At 41.5% G+C, this 14,113-nt stretch overlaps 1 protein-coding gene across 1 annotated transcript in view; it reads left to right on the plus strand.

Annotated features, from left to right (window-relative positions):
• Nucleotides 1-14,113, plus strand: part of LOC129247446 (uncharacterized) — a 311,844-nt gene that overhangs the window by 237,075 nt on the left and 60,656 nt on the right. Inside the window, exon 13 of the mRNA XM_054886576.1 lies at nt 8,534-9,894. Coding sequence (XP_054742551.1) covers nt 8,534-9,894 — 1,361 coding nt within the window. The remainder of the gene's footprint in view (nt 1-8,533; nt 9,895-14,113) is intronic.

The following is a 14,113-nucleotide window of genomic DNA, read 5'->3' on the forward strand; positions in this document are numbered from 1 at the left end:
TATAAAGCTTTGAGAAAGCTTTATTTAAGTCATGAAGCAATTATTAATACTTTAAACGAAATTTGCGCATTGGGATGAGGCTGTCTTCTTTGGTATCTCACTGACGCTTTGAAATATATATATATATATATTTTTTTTTTTTTGGCAGTGAGGTTGAGTTAAAAAAATGCCTTCGCACCATATAGTAAACGTCGCTACTACGTGTGTGGTGATTCCACTAAAAATATCCCTCCTCTTCGCTTGGATTTTTACCTACACCCCGGGACTGCTTCCGCATTGCTTCGAGGTAGAGGGCCAAGACGGCGTCCTAAGAAGGACACTTACTTACTCATCCTGCGTCCAGGGTCGCCTGTTTTGAGAAATCTATGCTCAATGCTCTTCAGCATAACTCTCCATTTCACGCTTCTTTTTTCGGATAATATCCTCCACAAAATTTTGCGACGGCATTCCTTTTTCCATCGTCTATCATCATTTTCTCGATAATTTCTTCAGGTGTAAATACACCAATAGCTCGTTGCAGACCTGTTCTCTCTACGTTTCCCCTCTCGCATTTAAAGAAGGTGGCGGAGCACATCATCATACTCAGTATCTTCATATATGAAATCACTTTGCCTATTCGCCACAAATACTTGCGAAAGGACCCATGTCCGGAAAAAAAAATGTGTGAGTTAATAGTTAACCTCACCGTGCTCTCTTTATACCCACTTTTTTAGATCGGGTATTAGTCTCGCTGTCCATCTACCATACCGTTCAGAGTTCCATCTTGCCTGCCAAAGAGTGAGCGTTTGAATTCTAATATCGGAAAAGCGAGGTACTGGCATTCCTGTGTTTTTTGCCTCCCATCTCCGTTTGCGCTCTTGTGCTAGAATATCTATAGGGATGGATCCGCTGATAACTAATGCCGCTACTTCAAATACTGTTCTGTATGACGAAGCCATTTCGAAGAGCGCAGATGCGTTGCACAGTTTGCAGAGTTTTCCGCCGACATTGCACCCTTAGCAAATCTGCCCATATTTCGCATCCGTATAAGAGAATCAAGTTCGTCGTGTCCATTAAAAGTTTTCGCTTGTTCTGCATTGAACCTCCAAGGTTTGCCATGAGCTTACTTAACATGCCGCTTACTTTGGCAGCTCTTGTGGCAGCATGGTTTATGTGCGCCCAGTAAGTTAGCCTCGTGTCTAATTGCGGTCTTCTAGCCATGTCTGAACTCGGATCATCACCTGATTTAACTTCCTTTTGGCTTCGTCAGTGTTTCGGGCGATTATTACAGCTGCAATGTCATCTGCGTATCCCGCTAATATTTCCGAATTGAAATATAGAAGTTTAATTGTAGACGAATACTGTTAAAGATAAAAGCAATTTATGTGTATCAACTTTTTTATTAATATTATTATATTGTAATCCTGGTTAGTATGAAACCAGGAGAAAATAAAGGGTATGTCTATCTACAATAAAACTGTTAGGAAAGGTGGATTAAAATTGAATTTAAAAAACTTTATACACCAAAAACTTTATACCAAAATTTTCAACCTTAAATAAATCTCGAAATGTTTTAAAAGTTTCAAAATTTGTTTAATTTCCCGAAAAATTCAAGACTATTTACAATTTTCTTGGATCACTCGACATGGACTAAAAACATGAACTACAGTGACTATACATTCATGCCTACACTTGCTATTACAGCGTTCACGACCCTCCTCTCCTCGAGAGAAGAGTGAGAACGGAACGATGTAAGACAGGGCGAATCCATCCATGTATACCCAGATGGCTCTAAGCTCGAGCGCAGGGTGGGCGGAGGTGTATATTTCGAGCTCCTGGAAATCTCCCTTCAATTGTCGGCTTTCCGACTACTGTAATGTCTTTCAGACTGAACTGATGGCCCTAATGAAAGCCGTACAGCTGGTGCAGTGTGATTCAATACCTGGAGATAACGTCTAGACTTTCGGTCATAGCCGGATGACTATAAAATCCCTTACAAAACAGTCGACAACCTGCAAGGAAGTCATGAATTGCCGCACATCTCTTAACAATATGGCTGTGACATTTCGCCTAAAGGTAACATGGGTTCCTAGCCATTGTGATATTGAGGGTAATTGCAAAACTGAGAAACTAGCAAGACTCGGCACTAAATTGGCCAATGAGTACATAGACAATGATATAGGCATACCTTTACAAACATATAAACCAGTTATCTTTGGAAAAATTGTAGCAGCAGCGAACGAAAGACGGCGTAATGTAGCCATATGCAGAATCGCACGACAACTGTGACCGACTTTCAATGCAAAACGCGCAGAATCTTTGCTGAGCCGAAATTAGAACAATCTTAGCCCATTGATATCAGTTATAATGGGACACTGCCTAATAGCCAAGCCCGCCCAGAGGATGGGCGCGCAAACACATGACTTTTGCAGAAGTTGTCTAAATGAGGAAGAGACGATCTCGCATCTTCTGTGCCATTGCTCTGCTCTATCCAAACGTTGATTTACCATTTTAGGTGGGCATATCTTTAATGAATTGGAAGCAGTCAGTACTGTGGAAACCAGGAATCTTTTAAAATTTTTCAAAAGTACTCACTGGTTTTTATGAGAGATAAAGTCAAGTTCCCCACGCGGCATCACAATGGGCTGTGAGCCTGAGTGGAGAACCACCTCAACCTAGCCTAACCTTGGCATTGAGCTGCCCAAATGGCAAATGAGAAAATATCAGCGGTTTTTTCTATGCAAATAACTCAAATACAATTTTTTATTTTATTTACTTTTTTATGACTAAAACTTCAAAGTACACAACATCCAACCAAGCAGTAATTTGAATAAGTCACCACACAGTAATGCGCAGAATAGCCTTAAATATGCACAAACACATAAAAAGCGAGTAGGGAATTAGATACTTAAGAAGTTATTTGTATTTTACGTTCCTCATTTTCCCCCTACGCATAAGTACGTAGAGGCCGAATGCGCCTGTCGCCGCATTGATAATAAAATTCTCGCAAATTATGCTTAGAGCCGTCTGCTTGCAGGTTTATATGTATGTACAGATTTATGTCTGCATAAATTCCGTATGTTCCATTTAATATTTGTCGGTTCGCATTTCTGTATTTAATTAAATCCCTTGTTGACAAATACCAAAGACTACGTTAGCTTTTCTTAGACTTGCTCTGCTACTACAGCTCTGCTCTTTAGCATTCTTACAAACAAACATACACACATGAATAAATTGGCAACATAATCGTAATTTACTGTGGTCTAATGCAGTTCGCCTATTTAATTTATCAAGTTCCATTCTTTAGCTCTGTGTCAGTCTGGGTTTAGCTTAAAGGCATTTACCAGCCAAGCTTTCACAAGCATTTTTTTCGATGGCGGTGGACCACTTTTGCGGTCTTTAATTAGTAGTTAAAATGTAAGAGAAGTGGGCAGCAAGAATTTATTTCTTTGAAAATATTAAAAACGAGGTTTTTACAGAGTTGGCACTGGTATAAATGTAATTTCTACTTTTTATATATTAACACAAAGTCGCAAGGTATGTACAGATGTAAGATAATAACTATGCAACGGAAGCTCTAATTTTCACACAGTTTTTTGCATTTAGAAGCTAATGTCTATGGGAAAGTTCTTTGAGACTTAAATTTCATAAAGTTATAAAAGAGGCGGGTCTATAAAATGAAATGTGTTAAAAAATCATAAAATTAGTGTTCAAACTGCAATAAATCAAAAGTTACTCAACTGATCGAAGTACTATTTTTGTGCGATAAAACTTTGAAATATTTACTATCAGGCTGCATTAAAAAAATTTGTTAATTCTCTCATATTGTAATTGAAATTTAAAAACAAAATTCGCGCTTTTAGAAAAATTTCAATTTTTTGCATGTTCACTAGGCCGGGACGATTTGTGGGGAGGCAAAAAAATCGCCCATTGCTCTTTGAAAATCATATTCTAGGGATCAAAATAAGAAACTTGGCCGAAGGAACCATCCCTCTAAAACGAATTCTGATGTCCCCCAATTTGGGTCGAACTTTTTAGTTTCTTTTCTCATGTAAAGGCCAAAAATGGTGATATTTTGAAATTATTGTAATGGCAACCACCCAGGGGAGTTCCAGGGGGTGTGCCACTGGCATGGGTGGATCGGCCGTTAAAAGTTAGTGGGGTTCGGTCATACATTTGGACTCGATTGGAGCACTCTAAATGGGTCAAAGTGGGATTTTTCGTTCGACCCAAATTGGGGAACATCAGAATTCGTTTTAGAGGTATGGTTCCTTCTGCAAAGTTTCTTATTTTGATCCTCAGAATACGATTTTCACAGAGCAATGAGCGATTTTTAAATCGTCCCGCCCTAATGTTCACTGTATGCGAAACTCCACTACGCGTTCTAAGCGGGCATAAGCAAGCAAAGCGAGGATGAAAAATGTATGCTTTATGATTAGAAAATCTGCTACCTCTAAGGCTGCTATCTGAATTCCTAAATCAGTGAGCAGGTCACTACTATTTCGTCTATGCTTTACAGCGCAGCGCAGTCCAATTTTTTTTAATAGTTACAGCTAGTAATACAGGGCCCAGCACTCGAAGTATAACCAACTTCAGGGCGCTCGCGCAGCTGCTGAACTGACATCAGATGTCTGTTAGTTGGCAAAATTACAGACCAGAGTATTGTTTACAAGCGCGCGGAAGCATTTTGCTGAGAGTAAACGCGAAAAAATAAAATCAGTAATGGATTTCAAAGGTAATAGAGCGATTGCATTATATTTGGCTGGAAAATCACAACCACCGATTGTTCCTGAGCTCGAGCATCTTAGAGTAAATAAAGTTTTTGTTTATCGCACCATTACCCGTTATATTGATACTGGTAGCATCTCGAAACGTCATGGAGGTGGTCATCAAAATACTGAAACGTCACGAGCGAAATCCTCGACGAAGTGCCAATCAAATGGCGAAACAACTGAAGACATCTAACCGTCGCATACTGAAAAATGATCTTAAAGTCAAGCCTTACAAGATCCAAACGGAGCATGATTTCACAACAAAACAGCAACAAGTCAGGCTTTAGAGAGCGAAGGAGTTGCTTCGCTTGGCCCAACGCGGTCAATTTCCAAACATTGTGTTTTCTGACGAGAAAATTTTTCAAGTTGAGCAATTCGTAAACTCCCAACACAATAGGATTTATTTGACCGACCGTTCATACGAGAATTTGAATCATGGATTGGCCACCAGGAGGCAGCACCCGCCACAGGTAATGGCGTAGGCTGCTGTAACCGCAGATGGGCGCTCTCCAATCGTTTTCATCGAGCCTGGCAAATGCGAAATATTGGGTAGTCGAAAAAGTCTTTTCGTATTTCTATATTATTAAACCAAATATGTACCGAGGCGTTAATCCTGGCTTTGCGACCCTTTGTTGAGCTTCACCACTCTTGCACCATGATCTTTTTCGAACATTATTGTCGTATTTGATCCACTTTTCGTCTCCTGTTACCATTCCCTTCAGAAATTGTTCGATTTCATTTCGTTTCAGCAAAGAATCGCAGATGTTAATTCGGTCCATTAAATTTTTCACAGACAATTCATGTGGTACCCAAACATCGAGCTCCTTTTTGTAACCAGCCTTTTTTAAATGGTTTAAAACCGTTTGATGATGAATGTTTAGTGCCTTGGCGATATCATGGTAGCTTATGTGACGGTCCTGGTCAATCTTTTCCAAATTTCATCAACTTTTTCAACGATAGGTCGACCGGAGTAAGGTGCATCTTTCTCATCGAAATTTCCAGAACGGAAGCGAGCGAACCATTGTTGTGCTACACGAACTGATACAGCATCGTATCCGTAAACTTCACAAATTTCATTCGTGGCTTGCGTGGCATTCTTCCATTTTTTATACAAAAATTTCAAAATGTAGCGAATTTCTTCATTATTTTCACTCATTTTTGACAGCTATACCTTTTTTTCAACTTCTCCGAATTTAATTTTTTTTGGTTAAATGAAGCTTAAAATGTCACCTTTCTAACACCATATGATATGACACAATGTGATTGGTAGCACTGGAGATAGATGACGCCAACGACATCTATTGACAAAATACGAAAAGACTTTTTCGACTACCCAATATTATCGAAATATTAAATCTTATGAAAGGTTTTACTTCTTGACCACCTTTATTGTATGCTATTGGTGGCACACATTTTTATTTTTAAAAAGTTGTTAGTTTATTGATTTAAATATGTTTCTAGATTAGCTCAGATTAGGTACACAAGAACTCCGCTAAGTCTAAAGGCTTATAAAACCTTTATCTACAATAGAGAACTGCATAAAATGCGTAAAGTAGAGACAAGGAAAATAGTTGGCTTTCTGGCAGGTCCCTATTGTTTAAATTACCAGCTCTCAAAAACTCACATTGGGAATGAGACCGAGTGTAGACTCTGTCTGGAAGAAGGTGAAGTATATCTGGTGAATCATAGTCTGGATATCAAATGAATCTCAATGAAATCAAGAATGACCCAGTTGCAGAAATTTCTCCGCAGGGCTTTCAACTATTTCCCAACCTGAGGTAGGGAGCCTCTAAGTTAAATTGAACCTGATATAATGTATTCAAGATAGTAGTGCCTGTCAATAGGACTAGTATTACAAAGAGGTGACCACACACTGGAGTCTAAGCTGTACATCAAATATTTTGGAGTAACTATTGACCACAGGCTGAGCTTTAAGCAGCACCTAACATACGACAGTGATAAAGCAGGAAAGGTGGTAACTGCATTAACCCAGATTTTGGTGAATACTAGAGGTCCTAAGGAGCCTTCTGATGGGCCAGCCTGGGTCGAAGCAACGAACTGCAGCTCCTACATGAAAAGCATTAAATCGGTATATCGGTTATGAGCTGCGCATTCCGCACAATATCGGAGGATGCTGTATTAGTCCCCGCGGGTTTGCTACCGTTTAAGTTGACTGCTTTCGAATTCGCTGAGATAAAAAAACAACGAGTGGATCCAGCACAGCTGACCAACCGAAAGACTGATCAGAAGCGAAGCATTCGTACGTGGCAGGAGAAATGGAAGAACTCAATGAACGGACGATGGACGTATCGATTGTTTCCGAATATCTTCAAATGGATAAATGGAAAACATGGGCAGGTAGACTTATACCTTACCCAAGTACTTAGTGTACATGGATGCTTTAAATCTTATCCGCATAGATTTAAGCATGAAGAAGGCCCGCACTGCTCTTTTTGTGACAACTAGTTGAAGTTGCAGAGGTTGTTTTCTTTGCCTGCCCTCGTTCGAAAGGGAAGAATTGAGTATAAGGGTTGTGAAGCCAATAATGGTTAGTAATCTAGTAAAGATTATGCTCTACTCAGAAGAGAATTAATCCACTGTCAATAATATGGCAAGAATAGTAATTACCAATCTGCGTCGCGCTGAACAACAGCGGCGATCTTCATGAAGACGCAATGGGGCGTTCCCTCTCACGTAAAGTAATACTTAACGGTTGTCCCGCGAGAGAGAAACGGGGCTGGAGTGGGTTTTTAGTTGGCGAGTCGAAAGGCAAGTCTCACACTTTCGGCTTTAAATGCTTTTTGCTACCTCCATGAAACAAAAAAAAAACAAAAAACCAAAAAAAAACTAGGTTAGATTAAGCTACCTCGACTAATCAACAATGAACTTAAATAAACCGGAACTGATCGGTAGTTTTGCCAAGAGGGAGTTTATGGAAGCGTAGGCTTCAAGTCCTACTCGCGATGCACTGATTCGCAAGCTCAAACTTTTGAAGACTATCTCGTAATTTGCACGTTTTAAATTTTTTTTTGTGTGGAAAATCTGATGATGTTTTAACTGCAGGAGAACTATCGATATCGATAATTACATGAATAGTTTAACAGCTGATAGTGGCAAACTGGGTTGACATTTTTGTGTTCCACAATGGCGTAAGTAAGGTTTGGCAAGTCATCATGAAACATTTAACGTCAGAAGAATGCTTCTAAATTCTAAAAAATTTACTTCGAAAAATAAATTTGTTCGCGAATTTCATCGAGCGAAGTGCTGAGGAAAACGCTGAAATGTCAATTCGTTATCGTTCTTAAATTTAGTTTAACTTTATTGGCGTTTGTCCTACGACTACGTTGACTATTTTACTAAAAATCTTGGCTTGATTGAATTGATTTGGATTGAAGGCAAATGACCATCGTTTGCGTCGCATATTTTACTGATTGGGCTCATTTAGAATTATTATACAGTTTACTTTGAAGAAGTACTCAAAAATCGGACTGATCGAATGGGCCATGCAATTCGTAGCCGCGGCGGACATACGCCGGATGTCGAATTTAAAAAGTTCCATGAAATTATCTGCCAGATTTTAATAAAAAAAAATTATTTCCAATAATATTTCTGTTTTGTGTTATCATTTTAAATCGTCAAGCTCTTAAAAAACACCCTATATAATCGCCAACAATTTCTTTATGAAGCGTCTACGTCCCTAATAAATATACTTTTATGTACATACGTATTCGGTCGTTACTCACTTGTTTTTATTGCTCTTCCTCGTTTCTCTCTCATTCCAGAATTGGCACGCAATTGTCAACTCATCGCTTGCCTCACTGCTCTTGCTCGGCGTCTCGACCACAATTGCGATTGCGTTGGTTGTAAATTCCGAGTTGGTGCCGAAAAAGATGTTGCACATCAACAAAATGTCAACAACAGCAGCGACAAGTGCACGCGCAACGGCAATAAAAAACGAGCAACAACAACGCCGCGAGATGAATAAACATCGTAACTCCACAAGTGGCAATGACAATAGCAATGCCGCGACCGGCACAACCGCCACCTCCGCAACAACCATCGATGCGAGCAGTTTGAGTGTCACCACAAGCATTACACAAATCAGCAGCAACAACAGCGGTGGTGGTGGTGGTGGCGGAGGCGTAGGCGTAGGCGGCGGCAATATTGGCAGCAATGACAATAGCATTGCAAGCGACTGCAGCGCCACCAACAATAGACGCTTTGGTGGCGGTGTGCCGGGTGCTACAGCAGCACGTTCCGTGGCTCTGGTACAAGAGCTCTACTTTCCGGTAAGTCTGCGCGCCGTTATCGGCATAAGTTGGTTGCCGCCACTGCTCTACGCCATCGCTGTACCGCTCATATGCAGCATTATTGGCAAATGGCCGCGCAATTGGTGGCTGGAAGTGATGAGCAATACAACAGCGAGCACAACAACATCACCAACAACACACTTCATGTCCGACGCTGTGTTGGGTATGCCACATGGCTTGTCCACACTTGGTAGCGGATACAGTAACGGAAATGATTACTTAGTGGCGCATCTGGCGGCGCACTCCCCGCCAGCCTCATCCGCGTTAAGTTTGAGGGTTGAGACGAATAACAGTAACACAAGCAATGCACTAGCGAGCACAACAACGCCGGGTAACATATTGCGCGCTGAAGCCGTAACAACTTTAGATGCCACTGCCACTGCGGAAGCAACAGCAGCAGCAGCAGCCGTTGCCAGCGGAATATTAACAACTGCAAACTCTGCAGCTGCCACCACCGATTCTCATCATTACTCTTCAACATCATCGTCTTCCGACATCCACTCCACATCCACTGCCACTTCAACAACCTTTTCTGTTGCCGGCTGGCATAATAACTTCCAACCGGCAACCACCACCGCCGCCGCTACCGCTGCTGCCTACCGTAGTGACTTTGATGCGCATATGGACGCAGTTGACCTGGAGTCAAATCTCACAGGCAACGGTAGCGGGCCATCACTCAGTTTCATTATATTTATTTGCGTCGATTTACTCTTCGTTTTGCTCTTTTGTGCGCTATTCTTCATTTTAATCAAGAAACTTTTATGGCTGTGGCATAAAAATCGAAATATTCACGCGCATCCGCAGGATAAATTCAATGTGGCGATGCGTAGACGGTAAGTCAGTTTCAATGCTCTTCAAGCGTAAGCCACATGTAGTGCTAGCTTATATTTATTTTTTAAGTCATTGTTGTTTTTGTAGTTGAACGATTGCCCGTTTTGTTCGCAAATTGTCTATATCATTCAGCCTGTTGACTTGCCGAATGGCATAAATTCGCTTCAAGTTACGGTAACTTATTTTATATCACTTCTTTTCAAAGGCAATAATTTTCTTTTCTTCGTAACTTCTTTGCGTGTTTCCTTCTAAAATGCGGAGCATTAATGAAATGTACAACAAAGTCAAGAACTTTATTACGCTTAGTTTCACTTTTAATCGAAAATTTAGCTTTTGCTATTTTTTGTAGCCACCAATTCAGAGAACACCATAAAGCCTATTGCGGGTGGGTCTGTAATTTCTTAAGATATTTTTCGTTGTTATTTTTGATTTCGTCATCGACCATAGGTAGGCCTTTGTGTATGTTCAAGTTCTTGTCGTACCAAGGCGCTGCTGCTATTGCTCGAAGTATCTTATCGGCCGCCGTAGCCGAATGGGTTGGTGTGTGACTTCAATTCGGCGTAATTTGGAGTACGTTGGTTCGAATCTCCATGAAACACCAAAATGAAGAAAAAGTTTTTTCTAACAGCGATCGTCCTTCGGCAGGCAATGGTAAACCTACGAGTGTATTTCTGCCATGAAAAAACTCCTCATAAAAAGCCATCTGCCCTTCGAAGTCGGCTTAAATTTGTAGGTCCCTCCATTTCTGGAACAACATCAAAACGAGCGCCATAAATAAGAAGAGGAGCGAGGCCAAACACCTAAAAACAGTATTTTTTTTTGCGGATGAGAGAGTTTAAAATCAAAGTAGCAAAGGTATGCCCGGATATTAAAAAACTCCCCCTCCCTTGGCACCGTCACCCACGCTGGAACTGCTTTCGCATTATTTCAGAGTGGAACTCCATCTTCCTCATTACAAAGTCTATGCCTGTGTACCCGTGTTCACCTCCCGCTTTTTCATTAGAATAATTTATTTCTGCGCAACCACTGATGATTTCCCACGTTTCCTCGCTGCTTTGCTTATTGTCGATTACATTTTCAGTGGTTATATGACCGGCTGCATTCTCCAGCGTTCGACGTTTTTTTCTCAGCGCATGTATTGGACACTCCTTAGTTCAGCGTCATCTTCGGCGGCATCCCCATATGCATATGCATGTAGGGTGTTCGCTTTTTCTTATTTTGAGCAGGTATTTCTGGAAAGCATTTGGCTTGTAAAAAAATTTACTTTACCGAAGTTCCTACTGTACCATGTAGATACGTCTTTTATTAGCTTCGACGCCCATCTGCAGCGTGTTTCGTTAATCCTATATTTCGCGGGCTGCAGGTTTACTAACTCTTTCTTCCTCGGTATTGAACCGCTTTTTACTTGAACACCTGGCCCCGATACTGTGCGGTAGCTGGACACATTCTGTCGTTCGCTGTATCGATGCTCAGAGCTTGCATCGATGATTTACTTATAGCGCATTTTTCCACAGTTCAGCTTCATATAAGAGAACGGAAAGCGTGGTACCCATCATTATTTCCCGTTTTTTCTAGATTTGGAACTCCGATGTTTCCCATCAGTCTACTAATTAGGGATGCCATCTTGTCGGCTTTCTTTACTTTGAGCGCAGAATGTTAGTCTTGGGTCCGGTCTTATGCCAAGGTACCTTGGAACCTTTTATGTGGACAACGTATTGGAGCAAGTTTGCCTGATAACTTCTTACGGGAGGGATTTCTTGGTTAGAAGTATTAGCTCTGTTCTCGCTGTGGCTAATTTGAGGCCACGTAAATCTAGCCACGTTTGAGTTCGTATCATTACTTGGTTAAGTTTTTTACGAGCTTTTTCAAGGTTTCGTGCTGTGATGACTGCTGCGATATCGTCTGCGTATCCGATTAAAAAGGTACTATCGGGCATTTCTATCTTGAATATCTCGTCATAATTAATGTTCCACAAGTCGAGACCGAGAATTGATTCTTGTGCCGCTCCAAATTTGACGTCTATACAATAAGAACCCTCTGGAGTTTGAAAACGAGTTTGTGGTCTCGTAAGTAATTCTTCTTTATGTGCTGTAAGTATGCCGGAATTTTGAACCTTAGCTCTTACGCTATTGAAAGCGTTCCTTACATCCGAAATGGCAAGGTGGACTATACCACTGGATTGTATACTGCCCTGTTGTGCTGCTCCTACACTATTTATGACAGTTTCGATTGCCCCTATTGTAGACTTTCCGCATCCAAAGCCGTTCTGTCTTGCTGATAGTCCTCCGGCGTTATCTAAGGCTCCGGCCAACCGAAGGTTGATCAGTCTGTCAAGGGGCTTGCCTACGGTGTGGAGCATGCATAATGGCCGATATGCTGATAGGAGGTTAGGGTTGGCATCCCCTTGCATATTAGCACGAGCTACTGCTTTTTCTATATTACTGGGAAAATTTCCTCTCTTAAACAGGCGTTTTACTTGTCTAGTGAGACTTGTGGTTGCATTTTTGTGATCTCCTTCACGACTTCTGCAGGTACTCCATCTGGTCCTGGTGCCTGCTTGTTTTTAAGCTTGCTCGCAGCGGACTGGAGTTCCGCACCGGTGCATAACCATGGTGACATCAATTTCGTTTAAGTGGTATCTCAGTCTGCAGTGGCCTGACTAAAGTAACCAATTATAAGTCTTAAGTCTACATTGCTGAGTGAAAGTAACGCATCATAAATTCATCTGTTTCGAATTGCTTCGCTTATCGCTGACCGATAGAATTTTGCCAGTTTTCAATGAACTTCTTCTCCCCCCCACCTCTTAAGAAGTTCGGTGATGTGGCCCTTTGGAAGTCCCCAGAAAAGCTCAGGACCAATTAGGGCCATATTTGCCCCTATTTTAGCTAGATGGTGCGCTATATCATTTCTGTCACGTCCTTCGTGTTTTTTGTTTACGAAGGGGGAATCTTTCATAGATGCCGTCAACTTAGACAGCATGCCCGATTCATACTGCTTGTTAAGGGTACACCTCATTCGGGACCACGCACAGTCAGTAATTTTCATACGTACGTAAACCCTTGAACTCCGTCTCCTCCACCACTCTCTCTGCGGAACAGCTTCAACGTACTACTTCGCAGGGCTGGCTATCTATATAGCTTCGTTAATGTCTATCGGTTAATGCGTCTCATTTGCTCAATGTATCTGAGTTCTTTTTGAGCTCTAGTAGCGTATGCAGCTATCTCCTCCCACTTTTCTTCAGATTGCAACATGAACTCGACTACGTCAGTTGCATTTGGAATTATTCTTCCTGTTATAAAGTGTGGGCAGTGGAAACTGGCATGTTCCACGTCTTCTTCTACATTGATGCACACAGGGCAGTAGGGGCTGTCATCATGCCCGAACCTGTGCAGATATTTCTTAAAACCTCCATGTCCAGAAAGGAACTATGTCACATGGTAGGTTGTATCTCCAAAACTCCAATTTAGCCATGGTTGCAAATCAGGAATCAGTTTATAGGTCCATCGCCCTTTACTGGAGGTATTCCATCGGTCTTGCCACCTTGTTAGTGACACAAGCCGCTCTTCTTCTCTCACCGCTTTTTTATTTATTTCGACATCCGCTGCACATCTGTCATAGACTCGCTTCACTTCACTCGCGAGGATATCCGCTGGCATCATACCAGCTATGACAAACGCCGCGTCATCCGATATTGTTCTGTAGCCGCAACATGCCTATATACAGACAGTAGCTTCCTTTTGTTATCCTTCAGTTTCGCCGCATTTGCCCAAACTGGGGCTGCATACAGGAGGACTGAAGTGGCCACATTTGCAAGCAATTTCCTTCTAATTGACTTAGGACTACCTATGTTAGGTAGGATCCTTGAGAGTGCCGCTTGTATGCTAGCGGTTTTCTCTACCGCGTAGTCAATATGGGTCTTAAAATTTAACCTACAATCTATCATAACTCCTAGGTATTTCAGAGCCGGTTGTGAGTGAACAGCTCTCCCACTCTGATTCTCATCTGCTCGACTTTTTTCCGACTTGTTATCAGAACCGTCTCCGTTTTTTGCTCTGCCAATTTGAGTCCCGCCTGTTCGAGCCAATCTTTCACTTGTTTTATCGCTCCATTTGTAATCTGTTCCATTTCCTGTATGTGCTTAGCCACCGTCACTATCGCTATATCATCTGCAAAGCCTATTATTCTTACCTCTCTGGATACCGGTAAGCGAAGGACTTTGTC

The sequence above is a fragment of the Anastrepha obliqua genome, chromosome 5 (genome assembly GCF_027943255.1).
Source record: "Anastrepha obliqua isolate idAnaObli1 chromosome 5, idAnaObli1_1.0, whole genome shotgun sequence".
Taxonomy (NCBI): Eukaryota; Metazoa; Arthropoda; class Insecta; order Diptera; family Tephritidae; genus Anastrepha; species Anastrepha obliqua.